Source organism: Balaenoptera musculus, chromosome 7 (assembly GCF_009873245.2).
Source record: "Balaenoptera musculus isolate JJ_BM4_2016_0621 chromosome 7, mBalMus1.pri.v3, whole genome shotgun sequence".
Lineage (NCBI taxonomy): Eukaryota > Metazoa > Chordata > Mammalia > Artiodactyla > Balaenopteridae > Balaenoptera > Balaenoptera musculus.
Window position 1 is genome coordinate 75,532,033 of NC_045791.1, and position 18,552 is coordinate 75,550,584.

The 18,552-nt window shown below is 38.9% G+C and overlaps 1 protein-coding gene across 1 annotated transcript in view; it reads right to left on the bottom strand.

The window, feature by feature from the left end:
• The window catches only part of RFTN2 (raftlin family member 2), a 66,250-nt gene that overhangs the window by 33,624 nt on the left and 14,074 nt on the right, over positions 1–18,552 (bottom strand). The window contains exons 2-6 of the mRNA XM_036856933.1: positions 18,006–18,189; positions 16,359–16,473; positions 12,026–12,305; positions 9,269–9,472; positions 38–159 (exon numbers count right to left, since the gene is read on the bottom strand). Of these exons, the coding sequence (XP_036712828.1) occupies positions 38–159; positions 9,269–9,472; positions 12,026–12,305; positions 16,359–16,473; positions 18,006–18,189 (905 nt within the window). The remainder of the gene's footprint in view (positions 1–37; positions 160–9,268; positions 9,473–12,025; positions 12,306–16,358; positions 16,474–18,005; positions 18,190–18,552) is intronic.

Here is an 18,552-nt window from a genome sequence, read left to right on the forward strand (position 1 = left end):
AATAGTAAAGCCAAATTGTCAGAAAACTTCATTTTACCTCAATAACTGTCCATTGTTCTACTACGATGGCATCATTTCCTTTCCTGCTGAATCCTGGAACTCCAGAGCCTTCTTCTTCATAGATAAAGAATCCTTCCAAAGATTTTGGCAAATGGTCCCCTGTGAGGAAAAACATACAATTAAGAAGAGTTGTAAATACTCAGAGTCTCTTAGGATCATCTAAAACCTTAAATAACACTTGTAGGAAGCTGAAGGAAAAACATATCACTTAATAAACACTTGTTTTAGGGGACTTCCCTGGCGGTCCAAAGGCTGGGACTTCGCCTTCCAATGCAGCCAGGGGGTGCGGGTTCGATCCCTGCTCCAGGAGCTGGGATCCCTCATGCCTTGCGACCAAAAAATGAAAAAAAACCAGAAGCAATATTGTAACAAATTCAATAAAGACTTTGAAAATTGTCCATATCAAAAAAAAAAAAAATCTTAAAAAAAACCCCACTTGTTTTAGGTGAATCTATGACATCTCCCTTTGAAGGTAATTTTTTTTTCAAAGATCAAGACAGTTTTTTAAAAAAAATATTTATTTACTTATTTTATTTTTAGCTGCATTGGGTCTTAGATGCGGGCTCTCTAGTTGTGGCCTGAGTGCTCAGTAGTTGTGGCAGGTGGGCTTAGTTGCCCCGTGGCGTGTGGGATTTTAGTTCTCCGACCAGGGATCAAACCTGCGTCCCCCTGCATTGGAAGGCAGATTCTTAACCACTGGACCACCAGGGAAGTCCCTCAAAGGTCAAGATAGTTTTATACTTAACTGAATTAAAATCAAACTGTAAGCATGAAGACTACAATAACAAAAACAAGATAAAATAATATCATACAGTGAGAAGCAAGTGGATTTCCTAAGCTTAAAAAGCATCTGGAAATGACCTTCAACTTGAAATCAAATTTTGGTTTCTGATCTATATGTTGTACGCATGTTAATTATACTATTAAGAGAAACAACATCAAAAATATTAATCCTTGGAACTACAGGTGTGATATTAAAACCAAGGTGACGTAAGATTATTTAAAAAAAATATAAACACAGAACAATTCTTTGCTTCAATGATGCTTAAAAAAAAAAAAAAAAAAAAGAATGGTAACAGGAAGATCCTAAACAGAAGTCATTGTCAAAAGAATTCCTGCTGGGAAGGAAGTTTTAAGGGAGGGCCTCTCTGACATTTTTTTGAATAGTTGACAAAAACCAGCTGGCCAAAACTAAACTGATTTTATGGAAGTTCTTTTGTCTCCTATTTTGCAATAGGAGACAATTTCCCATGGTCATGTGCTGGTTAAGCATTCTGGTTTCATACAGCATAAGGTCGCATCAAAGTTTCCCTTGTTGACAGTTATCTAAATAATAACCTACAAAGTTTTCAAAAGATCTATTAAGCTTAAAGATAAAAAAGACAAAAGTAATTTAAACGTAATTTTTAGTTTTCATTTTTATTAATGGGCTATAGGCTTTAAGAGAAAATCACTCTTATTAGTATTTTTACATCAGTTACAGTTAGGGCAGAATATCATGAAGAATTTACATTATTCAGAGTGGTCCCCAACAACCCAGTAAAGTTTAATTGACTTGTTGGAATTGTTTTTCTAATTACAGTATATGTTCCACTTCCTTTAATGTACTTGTCTACTGTCATACCAAAGTGACCAGTGGAACTAAATCTGTTTTTGATTGTAAGTTTAGAGCATCACAAGACTATCTTTAAAATTGTATATTTGAGGCTTCCTTGGTGGTGCAGTGGTTAAGAATCTGCCTGCCAGTGCAGGGGACACAGGTTTGTTCCCTGGTCCAGGAAGATCCAACATGTCGCGGAGCAACTTAGCCCGAAAGCCACAACTACTGAGCCCGCCTGCCACAACTACTGAAGCCCGTGCGCTCTAAGGCCCACGTGCCGCAACTACTGAGCCCGCATGCTGCAACTACTGAAGCCCGCAAGCCTAGAGCCCGTGCTCCGCAACAAGAGAAGCCACTGCAATGAGAAGCCCACGCATCGCAAGGAAGAGTAGCCCCTGCTCTTCTGCAAGTAAAAGAAAGCCTGTGCGCAGCAATGATGACCTAACGCAGCCAAAAATAAATAAATAAATAAATAAATTTATTTTAAAAAATGTATATTTGCCTCAAGTCCTTTTTTAGAATGGGGGTATGAACTTTAAAAATAATTATATACTGTGATAATTATGTAGTTAATTGTAATCTGCTTCTTATTTACTTTAGGATTATATAATTGGAGAACTATGGGTTTTGTGGCTTTGTGTTTTTCTTGTTCTCGGTATTGAGAGTTCCTAGTACTTCTAAACTTCTTTTGGTTTAAAAGAATAAAAGTATGGTAGACTCATACACTGCAATACTACCAAGAATAAAAAAGAAAGACTCACTGGTATGCAACAACACGGATGAATTTCAGAGATATTATGTTGAACAAAAGAAGTGAGACGAGAAAGAATACATACTGTATATTTCAACTTACATGAAGTTCAAAAACAGGCAAAATTAATCTATGGTGCTGGAAGTCAGAATAATGCTTATCTCTGCGTGGGAGGGTATTGATTGGGAAGGGCCATGAGGAGGCCTTCTGGGATTTTGGAAATGTCTGTATCTTTTTTGATTTTTTTTCTCAGTTTTTCCAGTTTTTTTGAGATATAATTGACATACAAAGAAATGTTCTGTATCTTGAACATTTGTGTTCTATTCTGCGGTACACATAAGATTAATGCACCTTACTATATGTATCTTATACTTCAGTTAAAAACAAAAGACCTGCCTTCTCACTTTAGAGTTCCCCAGGTTCCCTGGCTAGCTTTCTTAGGGACCATGCCAGTCCTTAGAGCCACAGAAGAATGATACTTCCACAGGAGAGAGTATTTCTCTCTTGAGAAATTCTCCCTAACAGAAGTGGCAGCTAGGGAGGGTGGCAGGGAAGGCCTTGGGGTGGGGAGGGGTGACCATTTGGGTGTTTGGTGTGTTAAATCTTCCAGGTATTGGGGTGAGGTGATAATTCTGAACAATTACTTAATAACTGTCCAGAACTGTCATCTCTTTATTTATTTATTTATTTTTAAAGATTTATTTATTTATATTTGGCTGCGTTGGATCTCTGTTACTGCGCTGGCTTTCTCTAGTTGCAGCGAGTGGAGGCTTCTCATTGCGGTGGCTTATCTTGTTGCGGAGCACGGGCTCTAGGCACGTGGGCTTCAGTAGTTGTGGAATGCGGGCTCAGTAGTTGTGGCACATGGACTTAGTTGCTCCGTGGCATGTGGGATCTTCCCGGACCAGGGCTTAAACCCATGTCCCCTGCACTGGCAGGCGGATTCTTAACCACTGCGCCACCAGTGAAGTCCCATGAACTGAGTTATCTCTTAACATCACTTGTCTCAGAGCTTCCCACCTTGTGTGCCTTGGCCCACTGGTGTGCTTAGAAGGGGTACAGGTGTGCTAAGGCACAGGGCGCCCCCTCCTGCCCAGAGCAGCCTTTCTGCTTATACCCATGTGCCCTACAATTTTACCATTTTCTATGTGTGCATAATATGAAAAAGTTACAAAGCATTGGTCTGACCCACTGCTTCTCAATTTTTTTTTTTTTTTGGCCAAATACCATCAATAGCAAAGGAAAGTACACTTGTATCACTGAAGGATGGTCTCCAGGTACAGTTTGAAGTGACTTGTGGCAAAGCATACGTTTTCTTTAAAGTCTAATGTTATATCTTAAAAACCCATGCAAATTTTGCATTCTATTCAAATATGTTCATATGACGTGAAAAAGCAATGTTTTCTCTTCTGCTTTCCCCTACCCCCAATCTTAAAGGAATATTGACACTCTAGGAAGAGGTTTATCCCGTGAAGTGTGTACTCCCTGGCACAAAGCTGCATACCCTTAGGGTACTTTGACCCTGGTTTGCGAAGCACAAGCTTAAAGAATTTCCAGGGAATGGTTTACTTGTCTGGAAATGTGATCTTACACATTCATTTCAGCTAGATGTGACATTGACATTTCTGTAAATGTGAGGAAATGTAACATTCCATTTTAGTATTTGGAGCCAAGTGTCATTTTTGGCATTAAACTGCCCAGAGGGTGGGCCTGGGACCACGTCTGAGAAGTGGAGGGCAGGCACATATGGGAACTCCCGTTCTGTATCTCTTTTACGAGCATTCTGTCTCCAGAATGCATCTCAGCCTGTTTACTGCTGCCCATCCACCATCATCTCTCTGGATCACTGCAACAGCCTCTTAGCAGCCTCCCCACTTCCATGCTTGCCCTCCATGATCCGTTTCCAAAAGTAAGTTATTTTTTAAATGTAGGTCAGGTCATAACTCCCTCCTTAAATCTTCAGCGAATGACTTGGAATAAAAATCCTGGCAGGATGGCAAGTTGGTTAAGGGTACACACTCCACCTACCTCCTACCCCTTCTAGCTGCTTGAACATGAGCACATTATTTAAAATCTCCGTGCCTCAGTTTCTTCATCTGTAGAAGGGGAACAATCATACCTACCCCATAGGGTTGCTGCGGGGATTAAATGAGTGAATAAATGTGAAGTGCTTAGAACAATGCTGGCATAGAGTAAGTACAAATACGTGTTAGTGCCTGTTGCATCATTTATATTGTTAAGATCTAGGCGGCGTGGCTACTGCTCACCTCTCCTACTTTGTCGGGAGCCCTTCTCTCTTGTACACCCGGCACCAGCGACACAGACCCTTTCCCAGGTCCTCTCTCCCATCCTAGGTTTTTGTACATTTGGGGGCGTTTCCTCTGGCTCCTTAACACCAGCCCTCTCCAGGCTTCCAGTCTCAGTGTGATTGTTACCCTGTCAGAAGGGACCTCATGACCACCCATCTAAGCTGGTTCTTCCCTGTTAGTCTCATTACAATATCTTGCTGGGTAACATCACACACTATTCTCAATTTTGAAATTAGGTATATATGTTTTGATGCCCATTACAGCCTGATGCCACGTGGCTTTTTTTTTTTTTTTTTTTTTTGGCCTTGCCCTGCGCTGCCTGCAGGATCTTAGTTCCCCAACCAGGGACCAAACCCATACCCTCTGCAGAGGAAGCGTGGAGTCTTAACCACTGGACTGCCAGGGAAGTCCCGTGGCTAGCTTTTTGAGAGGAGGGAAGATGTCCATTTTGCTCATCAGTGTAAACCCCTCATGCCTGGCCTAGGACCTGGCATATACATATATGTGAAATGAACACATACATGTTCCAGTTCCAACTGCTCATTCTGATACATCTCCCCCGCCAACTCCACACAAGCATTTTTATAGGAGTGAAGAGATTGAAATGAATATCAATTGAAGTCTGAAAAGAATTCACAAAAAATGAAAATGTAGCCTTCAGATGTGGGTATACTAAAGGTGGGAAGAGGCTGTGCTCTGAGGGTGATGGGGGCATTGGTAGGCTAGTGAAGTGTGAGAACCTCAAGGGTTGTGTGTGTATGTGTGTTTTGTATCACTGGGCAAAGTTGCTTATCCCATCCCTGTCAGCTGCCCCCCTGGATCTCTATATGTTCTGGTAGAATAAAGTGTTTTGTCTTTGTTGGCTCAATTGGGTAAGCCTCTTGTAGCCTCCCCTGGGTTCATTTGGAGCTTTTTGTAAGTGTGCAGAGAATCCAGCTGCAGACCAGTTTGGTGAAGGCCGGGCAGTGCTGGAGAAGGTCAGGAACAGGAGGCCACTACAGTGAGAACTCTCAGGCCATACGAACAGCAAGAGGGTCCCTGGGTGCCTCTGCCTATGGGACTTTTCAAAGCAGAAAAGGCTTTGGAAGTGGGTAGGAAAGGGCACTGAAGAGGAATTTCACAAACCTCACAACTTTTCCACCATGACTTTCCTGAAGGAGAAAACTTTTTAAAGTTTTTTTTCCCCCTCTGTCTCTGGAGAATTTTATAAAGTGAGATTTATAGAATGAGATTTGTGGAGTAATATATTTAAATTTCTGAGCAATGTTTGGTTTTGTACTTCTATTCCTCATGGTGGGCTGACTTCTGACAATATTTTGGAAGAGGATGGAAGCAAGACAAAACAAAATATGCATTGTCCCCTATGTGCTTTAGATGTCAGGCATCAGATATCCCAGAACAAAGCGACCAATTCAGCCCTGCTTCCTCTGACTTGCTTCTCACAGTGACACAGGCATTGGTCACAATTTCCCCTCCACAGCTTCCCTGTATACTCCCAGGAAAGTCCCGAGTGACACACCCAATTGCCAGACCTTACAGACCGTGGCTCGTGGCTTGTTGGGGCTTGGCAAGGCCTGCAATGCAAAACGTCTAATGAGACATTCCAGAGCTGCTGAGAGGGAAAGACTTTCCCCCGGGCTCTCTAAATAGCTTCTGAGGCTTTAAGAACAAAAGCCCTACAGAGCCTCTGGCTGGCAACTGCTGTGGCTAATTTTATTTTCATCATCAGACAAAGCCCAAGGCAGGGATGCCTGAAAGACACTGTGAAAGGAGGATTTTTTTGTCTTTCCTTCAGCAGTTAGTCACAATCCAAAATTTGGAATGGATTTTTTTTTTTTTTCTGCCGTGCCTCGAAGCTTGTGAGATCCTAATTCCCTTACCAGGGATTGAACCTGGGCCCACGGCAGTGAAAGCGCGGAGTCCTAAGCACTGGACCGCCAGGAGATCACCGCCCCCCTCCCCCACCTTTCTTTTGAACGGCTCTAACTCAGACTCTTTGGAGCGAAGAGAAAGAGATGGGGCGGGAGGGAATATATGAAGCATAAACTGACCTTCAAATAGATGATTCATACTAAAAGTACTGTAGGGGCTTCCCTGGTGGCGCAGTGGTTAAGAATCCGCCTGCCAGTGCAGGGGACACAGGTTCGAACCCTGGTCTGGGAAGATCCCACATGCCTTGTAGCAACTAAGCCCGAGAGCCACAACTACTGTGTGCGGCAACTATTGAAGCCCGCATGCCTAGAGCCCATGCTCCGCAACAAGAGAAGCCGCTGCAATAAGAAGTCCGAGCACTGCAACAAAGAGTAGCCCCCGCTCGCTGCAAGTAGAGAAAGCCTGCGTGCAGCAATGAAGACCCAACACAGCCAAAAATAAATAAAAGTTAACTAAAAAGAAATGGAAAACCTGCTAAAAAAACCCAGAAAAAGTACTGTAAGTGCATCTAGCAAGTGGCAGGAGAAAAGACCAACCCCAGAAAATGAACTCTGACAGTGGGCAAGGCGCGTGGGAGTTACTTTGTACGTACTATATCTTTTTTTTTTTTTTTGTACGTACTATATCTTATTAAACTCTCACAACAGTTAGTAGGAGTGTTTTTATCCCCCTTTTAGGAAACTGAGGCTCAATGAGCTCAACTAACTTCCCCAGGTCACACAGCTCTAAGTAGAGGACACAGGATTTAAACCCTTGTCTGTCTGATGCTAAAGTCCATGTGCTTCATATCAGGTCTGGCTGTTTCCATAAAAGATCAACTTGGAAGAAGTTTCCAGTAACCAAAAATACAAATAAATATTTATTGAGCACTTGCTAAGTGCCAAGCACTATGCAAGGTGATATATTTTGGGGTGCTCCAATGAGCTAGATCCTTACTCTTGGTTGCTACTTAAAGAGACCTATTGGAACATGACTCGATAATTTAAAATAATCATCCAAAGTCTTTAGTTGTATTAGTTAAGGTATCACTAGGCTGATTTAATAATAATAGGGTTTATTGAGATCTCATTTTATTTGCTTGTTCATTCCTTCCTCTAACCCCAAGTCATGGTCCCTAACTATTCTGATTTTCATAACCACCATCCTTCCTAATGCATTTTTCCAGTCTCCTTACTATCTTTGTTCTTTTTTTTTTAGCACTAATCTCTTTTATTTTTTAAAAATAAATTTATTTATTTTTGGCTGCGTTGGGTCTTCGTTGCTGTGCGCAGGCTTTCTCTAGTTGCGGGGAGCAGGGACTATTCTTCATTGAGGTGTGTGGGCTTCTCATTGCGGTGGCTTCTCTTGTTGCGGAGCACAGGCTCTAGGTGCGCGGGCTTCAGTAGTTGTGGCACGCAGGCTCAGTAGTTGTGGCTCGCGGGCTCTAGAGCGCAGGCTCAGTAGTTGTGGTGCACAGGTTTAGTTGCTCTGTGGCATGTGGGATCCTCCCAGACCAGGGATCGAACCTGTGTCCCGTGCATTAGCAGGTGGATTCTTAACCACTGCACCACCAGGGAAGTCCCAGCACTAATCTCTTTTATTTATTTATTTTTTAAAATAAATAAATTTATTTATTTATTTATTTTGGGCTGCATTGGGTCTTTGTTACTGCACACGGGCTTTCTCTAGTTGTGGCGAGCAGGGGCTACTCTTTGTTGTGGTGTGTGGGCTTGTCATTGCGGTGGCTTCTCTTGTTGCGGAGCATGGGCTCTAGGCATGTGGGCTTCAGTAGTTGTGGCACGCGGGCTCAGTAGTTGTGGCTCATGGGCTCTAGAGCACAGGCTCAGTAGCTGTGGCGCACAGGCTTAGTTGCTCCGCAGCATGTGGGATCTTCCCGGACCAGGGCTCGAACCTGTGTCCCCTGCATTGGCAGGTGGATTCTTAACCACTGCGCCACCAGGGAAGTCCCAGCACTAATCTCTTTTAAAAAACACTTTCTTTAGAAATAATTTTTGGAAAGATTTATTTGTTTTTATGATAGACATGAATGATTACATATCCCATTATAACTAAAAGAAGAAGGTTAGATAAAGATGAAGGATAAGGGGAAGGCATAAATAAATATAGGTCAATATAATTTTCTGAACCAAAGTTTATTTTTCTATACGAATTTTCGAATGTCAGGTTTAGACTGGAGGACATGGTAGGTAGTCTCCAAAATTGGGCTAATGTAATAAATTTGGATAGTAATTGTCAAATGTCATCATAAACCTCCTGATTGGGCTGCTGTAGTACATCTTATTTGGAAAATGCTACTAATTGATCACACAGTGGTTTGTCCATTTCTGATAGTCACAACCCAACAGCAAACATCACATTATAATAGTACCACACAGGATGTTTAAGCTTCTAAATTAAAGCTACAGAGTTGTGTAATAATTAGAATCTATTTTCTTAGGAATAATATCTGTCCTTTTAACTTGCTGTATAAGAAATAAATAAGTAAATAAAATAAAATTAAAAAAAAAATAATATCTGTTCTTTTAGCCATTGAACTTGAGAGGCAAAAACATTTCCACCAACTCTGACACAAGGTCAAATTCTTTAGATATCAACATATCATAATATAAAACTCACCTTTAGATGTTTCCCAGCATACAAAAGAATCGATTAAAGACAAGCCTTGTTTATAATAAAATGTAGTTAACTCCAGCCAATCGGCATCAAGTGTACTAACAACAGAGCCTTTTCTTGTTACTTTCATTGACAGGATGCCTTCCTGATAGGTCCAGCAGGTTGATTCATCCTCAAAATCATTGAAGACTGTATACAACTTGTTATCTGAGGATAGGTGTTCAGAAGCAAGAAAAAAGGGGAAAACTATAATTTTATTGAAAAGATTCCTAAAATCTTTTTTTTTAAAATTAATCATGAGCTATTTCAAGCACACAAACAAGCATAGAGAATAATAAAATTATCCACCACTCAGCTTTATCAAATGTTAACATTGGGCCAGGTTTGCTTCAGATTTTTTTCAAGGAAATGAGAAATGGATGTACTTGAGGCTCAAGATGTATCTCCCCTAATCCTATTCTCCAGAAATAGCTACTGTAATGAATTTGGTGTTTATTATTCTCATGCAAGTTCTTTTATTCTTTTAATACACATTTCTTTACACATAAATGATGTTTTGCAGTTTAAAAACAATGTTTTTCAGTTTAAAAAGTTTTAAAAAAATGGTATTATACTGTATGTATCAATCTATAAGTTGATTTTCTTGTTCAACATTATGCTTTTGAAGTGTATTTAATACATATAGATCTTATTCATTTAGTTTAACTGCTATATAGCATTCCAGTTTACTTTTCTCCTGTTGATGGACATATACATTATTTCTGAATTTTTGTTATTACAAACATTATTCATTCCTTGGACGCATATGTGAGAGTGACTCTAGAATGCATACTTAGACATGGAACTGCTGGATCATATACTTTACAAGTTAGCAAATTCTTAACTTGGGGGTCTATGGACCCACATTTATGGTTGTGTTTTAGGAAGTCTAACACCACTTGTGTCACAGAGTGTTAGGGGTATGTGTGTTATGTGTGTTTTTCTGGGTGAGTCTCCATGGATTTCACCAGACTCTTCAAGAGATCTTTTGTTGGTCTCCCCCCAGCCCCCATCGCTATCGCTCTCACTCCCACCCCCCAGCACCAAAAGTTAAGAACCAACCACTGCCATAGAAAAGTTATCAAAAAGTATAGGGTTTTAAAATAAATAGATAGCAGAATCTAAAGACTGATAATTAAATTAAGTAGCATACTGGATTTGAAACTTAAAAGACTTGGAACAGACACCTGATCTAATCAAAGTTAGGATGGGAACCAGCAGGAGTTTAAAGGTAGCTGTGGGTGGAATATAGTGGGTAGCTCTCTGGCCACAACTCCAACAGCTCTTACATTCCTAAACTCACATTCCTAAATTTTGCACACTGCAGGAAAAACAGGGTGGTTGTTAGCTAGGGAACTGGTGAAAAAAATGGGAGGGTGTTGGTGGTGGTGAGGTGGTGAGATGATGAGTTGGGAAATGCTCTGGGTCCTTTCTTAAGGAGGCTGTGTTGACCGTGGTCCAATGGGTCTCTGCCATGCACGAATATTGAGCAATCTCACTACAACCCAGAAAGCCGATGCCACCAGTGTGTGTGGCCTTAGCACCAACACTGATCAAAGGATCAGTTAATAGTAGCTAACTTAATAAAGAGTCTATTCTGTGCCAGGCACTGGGCTAAGCACTTTGTAGACATCTCGTGTCTACTTCTCACAACAACACCCTTTCTATTAAAGACACTGAGGCAGTCTGGCTGCAGACTCTTAACTCTAAGGTGTACATAGTCTTTGATTTTCTTTATTAGTGCTTTTTAAAGCGTACCCGTAAACGTATCAGAAAACTTAGAACAGTCTGAAATACATTAAAAAATACTCTCAACTTCTTGGAAGACTTGCTAGCTGCAAAGAAGAATAAAACTATTGTTTAAAGTTATTTAAGAATGCAGGCACGGGCTTCCCTGGTGGCGCATTGGTTAAGAATCTACCTGTCAATATGGGGGACGTGGGGTTTGAGCCCTGGTCCGGGAGGATCCCATGTGCCGCAGAGCAGCTAGGCCCATGCGCCACAACTACTGAGCCTGTGCTCTAGAGCCCGCAAGCCACAACTACTGAAGCCCGCGTGGCTAGACCCCGTGCTCTGCAACGGGAGAAGCCACTGCAGTGAGAGGCCCGCACGCCGCAGCGAGGAGTGGCCCCTTTTCGCCGCAACTGGAGAGGGCTTGCGTGCAGCAACGAAGACCCAATGCAGCCAAAAATAAATTAAAAAAAAAAAAAAGAATGCAGGCACTATTGTTATATTAGTTGTTTCATCATGATGTGCATTTTAATATTCTAACTGGTGATCAAAGAAAGCCAATTAACTTCAAAGGTGAGAAGCACCCATGAAATGGGAAAGGCCAAAACTAAAATTCTCACACACTGTTTATAGGGAGAAACATAAATCAGAACAGCTTTCTTTACAGAATCACTTTTTTGTGTATCCATGCACAGCCTCCATTTTACAGAGGAGTTGGTGTATGACTAAATGGGAACCAATTTTCAACACAAAGTTTCGTTATGTGGATGGTGGTGTATGACCATGCTAGGGATAACTGTTTGGAAAACTGCCCTACCTTATTCCAGGTGTAATAATTTTAAAAAATCAAGACAAGTTTATACTAGTTTTTTCATCTTTATACTCATTAGAGATTTAATTTGCCTCATATTTGTTAAAAAACCCTCAAAAACATACTTCTGCTAAATTTAAACTAATATACACCCTATTTCTACCCATCTTGTCTGTTACCTTCTCCCTTTCTTGATTTAGAGAAACTGGGGCTGCCATCTCGCTCCATTTGACACTGTCCGCTTTCATGATGTAGTTCTTCCTCAATTCCACTTTCAGATGATTGCCCACTTAATGCTCCTTCATTCCAAATTTTACAGTTTTCCTCTGAACTGTGTCTCACATGTAGTGCTGATTCTGTATCTCCATCATGGTTGGTTCCATTGCAGAATTTAAGTGGTGGACAGTGCTGTGATATGAATCCAACAAATTTCATTCCTCTTTTAGCACCTCCATTAATCTGAGGTTTAAAAAGACATGGTAGAACAAAACGTAAACTTCATTTGCATTAATTGCTTTATCAATTAACCTTCAGGCTTATTAAGGAAATCCATTAGAAAAGGAGTAAATCGACCAGTAAAGACCCATTCATAAACAAATTAATGACCTCTAATATAGCACCAATCCTAAGACCATGTCACACTATGTTTGTGGTTTCTTCAAGCAGAACTGATACACTTTAGAAACTGTGAAAACAAGAATTATATTTTCGGGACTTCCCTGGTGGTCCAGTGGTGAAGACTCTGCACTCCCAATGCAGGTTTGATCCCTGGTTGGGGAACTAAGATCCCACATACTGCAACTAAGCCCGCATGTGCCGCAACTAGAGAAGCCTGCGCTGCAATGAAGAGCCCGCGTGCCGCAACCAAGACCCAGCACAGCCAAAATAAATAAATAAACAAACAAACAAATAAGTAAATTAATTACTTACTTTAAAAATTATATTTTCTCCAAGAGGTTACTATTTGGGAAGAACTAATAATTCCATAGCATGATTTTTGCAGCCCTGTTAACAATGGTTTCTCTAGTTGAAGCAAAATTTAAAACTATCCCAAGAAATCCTCAAAAATAACATTACCGACCTCTCCCTATTCCCCAGGGAGGGGGGCAGAGTTCTTGAGGTGCTAGGCTACTGTGTTCACTCTTTGCCTGGCAAAGAAATAAAGCCATTCTTTCTTTCTCCTCCATAAAAAAAAAAAAAAAAAAATTACCAAATACATCTTAATAATAAAGAAGAGACATTAATTTAAAAGCAGAAAACATACAGCTTTGTTTGCTTGTGTGTAAAGAAAACTGTTAAAAGACTAATTCTTGACAAATGCGTACATATAATGCATAAGCCCAAATCAGAAGTTTCTGATTTGCTTATATCTTGGTACTATTATCTCCTTTCTGGGCCAAATACACATGATTAGATTCAGTCCTATCAGTTAAAGACTAGGGTTCAGAAGCACATGAAATAATGCCAGTGAAATAATTTGAGACCCTAAGAGTGGTTATTTTCATGCTCAACTCTTTTCTCTTTCTCTGCTTTTGCATCATTTCTTTGTTCTTTTTGTGTCCACGTTTTTCTCCTGTGTTAAGCTGACGATTCTTCTGAGGGCATGTACTATCTTACTCACTTTTGTGTTGCAATGTTTTGTACCTATAGGTGCTCTATAAGTACTCGTTAAATAAGTTAAAATAAAGAAATAGCAACATCTTTTATACGGCCACTGTTTTAAAGATTTTAAATGTTTTAAATTCACCTGGGAGGCGAAGAAAGAGTTATGATGGAGGTTGCAAGTGCAAACGTCTATAGTCAGAAATAAAATGGAATGAAAAAGGCCAGGAAGAAGCGGGGTGAAACCAGACAGCAATGGAGGCTGCTGTAACTTAGCTGAGACGGACAGAGGGTGTGGGTGTATGGAGCTAGGACAAACACTGCTGGCACAATATCGTTTACTCCTATAAATTAACACATTAAGACTGTGACAGTGCAAGAAGCCTTAAAAATAACCATAAATTGTCCTTTATATCAGGTTTCCCGGGAGAGGAGAAGGAGGTGGTGAGGAGGCAGGTAGAAACCGGTAAATTTAATGTCAGTGCTTTCTCTAGGTCTTATTCGTTGATTTGGGTGAAAAATTGCAGAAGACTTTCTCTATTACTAAAAAGTTTTAGTAATGGAAAAACTGGAAAAGCTGGTATCATATAGTGTATTACTGTCTTTTCCGTTTTTTAAGTTGCAAGATTGATGTTTTTCATGTGATTTTTATTTTAAAATCCTGGGGAAAACACTTGTAAATCTAAATTTAAAAAAAGAGCAAACATTCACATAATGTTAAAATGACTTAAAATCTAGCTGTTTAACAATCAACTCTTTATATAAGGCAGCCGTTCAAAAATAATATTTGGCACTCATCTATTGCTCTTGTTCATAGACGGGGCAATGTTCAAATATTTCACGTGCTATTTTTCCTGAAGCTTTTCTCTTCATAAAATAACCCCATTACTTTAATTGCTGAAATAATAGTACTTTCCTGTTTAAATAGACCTTTGTGTCCAGGAAGTCAAATACAAAACAAATGCTCTCATGATGATCTATTAAGACTAAATTAGCAGTTAGATTTTTGTTTCTGGAGTGGATTTATTCCCAGAAAAAAAATTTTTTTTCCCAGAATAGTAGTAGTAAATAGTATGTGTACCTTGTTTATAAAAATCTAGTGTCAAAGACTGTTCCTGAAAAACCTTATTGAATGGTGACTTTATATCTAAATGGGAAGTATCATTGGCAGCTCTAACTGGCTAAACACAAACCACAGATAATCTTACACACACGGTCATTTAAAGCTTGGGAAAAACAGAAACAGCGAACAAATTTCACAGTTTCTTATTTGACAGGAAATGCCTTAGGTTTTTGGCAGTATTCATTTAAGTAAAAGCTAAGCCTTACACATATGTCAACGCAACTAAAATTAAAAAAAAACACCCAAACTTTCACCATCAAATCCTGTCAATTTAGAATACTTATGAATGTACAACTCTTTTTTTTTGGTTTTAATCAATATACATATAGTGTTCAATTTTTCATTTAAGGTTCAATTAAGTTATATTGAATAGACGTTTTACTCTCAACAGTTAAGATAGTTGTCATGTTCAATGCCCATAAAATAGTCTATCATATTGATGGACCATTGCTTCCTTCTCAGTTTTCCACTTGTTGAGAATTTGGCCCCTATTCACTGTTGATTAAAATATCTTTGTATAAACATGATTTTTCCCTTTTCAATTAATTTCTTGGAATAGATTCCTAAAGAGGAAATTACTGGGTCACAAAATAAAACAAGATTTATGACTTTTATTGCCAAACTGGTATTCAGAAACACTGTACTAATTTATTACAATGTCAATTGCATTGTATGTGAATGTATATGAATGTTTTCTTAAAGTTCTTTCCAACATTGAATTTAATATTTTCAATTTAATTTCTCAGTTAATACTGGTAAGTTATTACTTCTCAGTTTTTATTTACATTAAAAATTATTAGTTAGGTTGAACCCTTTGCCAAAATGTCTCTTTATTATTTGTGTTTCCTTTCTGTCCATGGATTCTGTCTGTCCATTCAAGACTGAATATAGGGCTTCCCTGGTGGTGCAGTGGTTGAGAATCTGCCTGCCAATGCAGGGGACACGGGTTCGAGCCCTGGTCTGGGAAGATCCCACATGCCGCGGAGCAACTAGGCCCGTGAGCCACAACTACTGAGCCTGAGCGTCTGGAGCCTGTGCTCCGCAACAAGAGAGGCTGCGACAGTGAGAGGCCCGCGCACCGCGATGAAGAGGGGCCCCCGCTCGCCGCAACTAGAGAAAGCCCTTGCACAGAAACGAAGACTCAACACAGCCAAAAATAAATTAAAAAAAAAAAAAAAAAAGACTGAATATACTTTCATGCGTTTGTATTCGTTTCATATATATTCAGAAAATGAAGCTTCCATAAGACACATTTGCTGCAGATGTCCCCCCGATTCTTTTTTTTCCTAGTATATAAATCTTTATATATTCAAACTCAAATTACTCAATCTATTCATAATTAAATATGTCCACTCTTTCATTTTCTTTCAGATTTTTTGCACTTGAAATAAAAAATTACCTCTTTATCTCATGTGAAAAGTGTGGAGTCTATTTACTATAGAACAATTGCTCATTTTCCCAGCAGCACTTACGAAGTAATGGTTGTTCCCCCATTTTATTTCATCAGGTTTGTTATGAAACTTCTTATATATGTAGAAATCTATTTCTGGCATTTCCATTCTGTTTCACTGGCCTGTATTTCTGTTTTTAACTCTACAATTTGGTACCTGTGCTTCAATTTGTTTTAAATTCTGGTAGACTAAGTCACCTATAATTTTCCTGTTCTTTTTAAAGTAGGAAAGGAAATTGATGAAGAAGAAATATGAAATATTTCTCAATATTTCTCAATATCCATGAAAGAAGAAATATTTCTCAATATCCCATGAAAAAATGTATACTTTTAGTACCTTTTCTATCAGTTCTTTTGCTACGTCATTTGTTTGTGTCTCAAAAGTTAGAGGACATTCCTCAATCACAAGCCTTGGGCGTCTTTGTCCACTGGGTGCTGTCGAATGCTTCGTGCTGTAACAGAGAATATGTTTATGGTTGGAAGCCAATTGCTGATTTTCAGCTAATATGCTCATGTGAAAATGAGTGAGAAACTCACAAATAAGTTCAAGGCAATCCTTTTTCTTTGTTATTTCGACCCTAATGGCTGTCTTCTTATGTAAAAATATTGGAAAAACACAATAACTTCTATTAATTTAGATTTCCTTAATTAAAACCTCTATTAATTTAATTTCTAATTTAACATGAAAGAAAAGCTCCACGTCTGTTGTTTTGATAAGTTATGAGAAATGATTTTAGATCACTGTTATACCTCATTATTGTACAAAAGCACAAGTAACAATCCTATTTAAGTGCAGATAAATATTGTCCTGTCTTTTTCCTTTTTCTTCTTTTCTGATCGTCACCCCTTGATTATTAGCCCTGGCAGGGCACTGCTAAATCTATTTGAAGTAATGCGAAAAGAGAAAAATAATTTATCCATGGTTTGTAAGATTTGTAATTAGGACATAAGTGTTGCTATGGTGTGGTAAATGGCATATTTACTTAGTAATGCTTGAACTAGTAAATATCTGATGAGGTGCCCTGTCATGGTGAAAGCTGCTTGTGTACATGCCCTCTCAGACATGTGTAGGCAGGCAGTTAGTTACTCAGTAGCAGACAGTGTCCCTAAAAAGCACATCTGGGATTTTTTAAAGCCTCTTCTTTTTTTCCCAATTTTCCTGTTTTCTCTCTTTTCCCTTCTCAGCTTAGCCCTTTCATAGTTAAAATCGCTCTAAAGAGAAAACACAGTTTTTACCCTGGTCTTTGAGATGATTTTGATACAGTTGAAGAGTTGTGTAAAAAAAATTTAGTGTGCTAATCAAAGACATTGGTCTGGTTATTTTCATTCTTCATTGGAAGGAGTAACAGTATTTTGAATATTATGAAACATACAAGCTTGGTTGGCAAAAACGTTTGTAGTATTGTTTGGAAAAACAGCTATTAAAAAAGAACCTAAAATGGATGGCTTTCTGGCTTTCCCATCCTATTTTTTGGAAAAAGCTGATAAGAGATCTATCCAGTTTGTGAGAACTTGGCATGTAGGCCTTTTGGCTGTAAAAGTTTTGGAAGTTAAAGATAGTTTCTGTTGCCATTATTAATAAAACAATACAGGACAGTTCAAAAAAATGCTCAGTGAAAGTGGACTTGTTCAGTCAGCTCTTTTAGCCCAGTGATAGGATGTAGCTAATTGATACCCCCTCATCTGCTGAAGTTGCTATACCAGCTTTCAGGTGCTTCTTGAGTCTATTTTCCTTTCCCTTTTTTCATTGACATCCTTACCTAGGACCTGTTTGTCTGCAAGGGGCTAAATCTATGAGAAGTTTTAAGGAAGGAGATTTAAGTTTCCTTCTCCTAATCAAGGTTCAACTGCTGGAAAATGTGCCTTAAGCCAAAACCCCTAATTATCCTTTATTCTCCATCACTTTGTTCAAACTTTTAGCCAAAGAAAACTGTCTCTCTCAACAGCTTCTTAGTATGACAGTTTTCTGGAGCGTCAGGCTTACCTTAATTTCAAGCGCGATAGCACCACCCTGTATAGGTAACTTGCAGGCAGGTGTTTTTGCTGCCCAACAGGTTGTATAACAGGATGAATAGCCCCAACAATATATCCTTTAAGATAGTAGTCTTCCACTTTTGTTACTATATCCAGAATTGAATTTATCTTGATTACTTCTGGGTTTGGCGAAGCTGAAATATCAAATGCAAAGAGAGATTTGCACATTCATAAAGTTGAATTACATATTATTTCTATCTACGTATGATAATACTAATGAATAGGAAACATATCCATATGATTTAATCTCAAATAAAGTTATACTAACAGGTATTATATATTTTCTAATTTAATTTCAGAAAAAGCAAAAGTAATCTTAGCAGCTGGCAGATATATAGTATTACCAATATGTCTTAAAGTAGAAATACAATGCCCTATATATATATTTCAAATAAGGCAGTTTTATTTTATTTATTTATTTATTTATTTATTTATTTATAGACACATTTTAATTTTTTAATTATTTTTAAAATATTTTATTTATTTTTGGCTCTGTT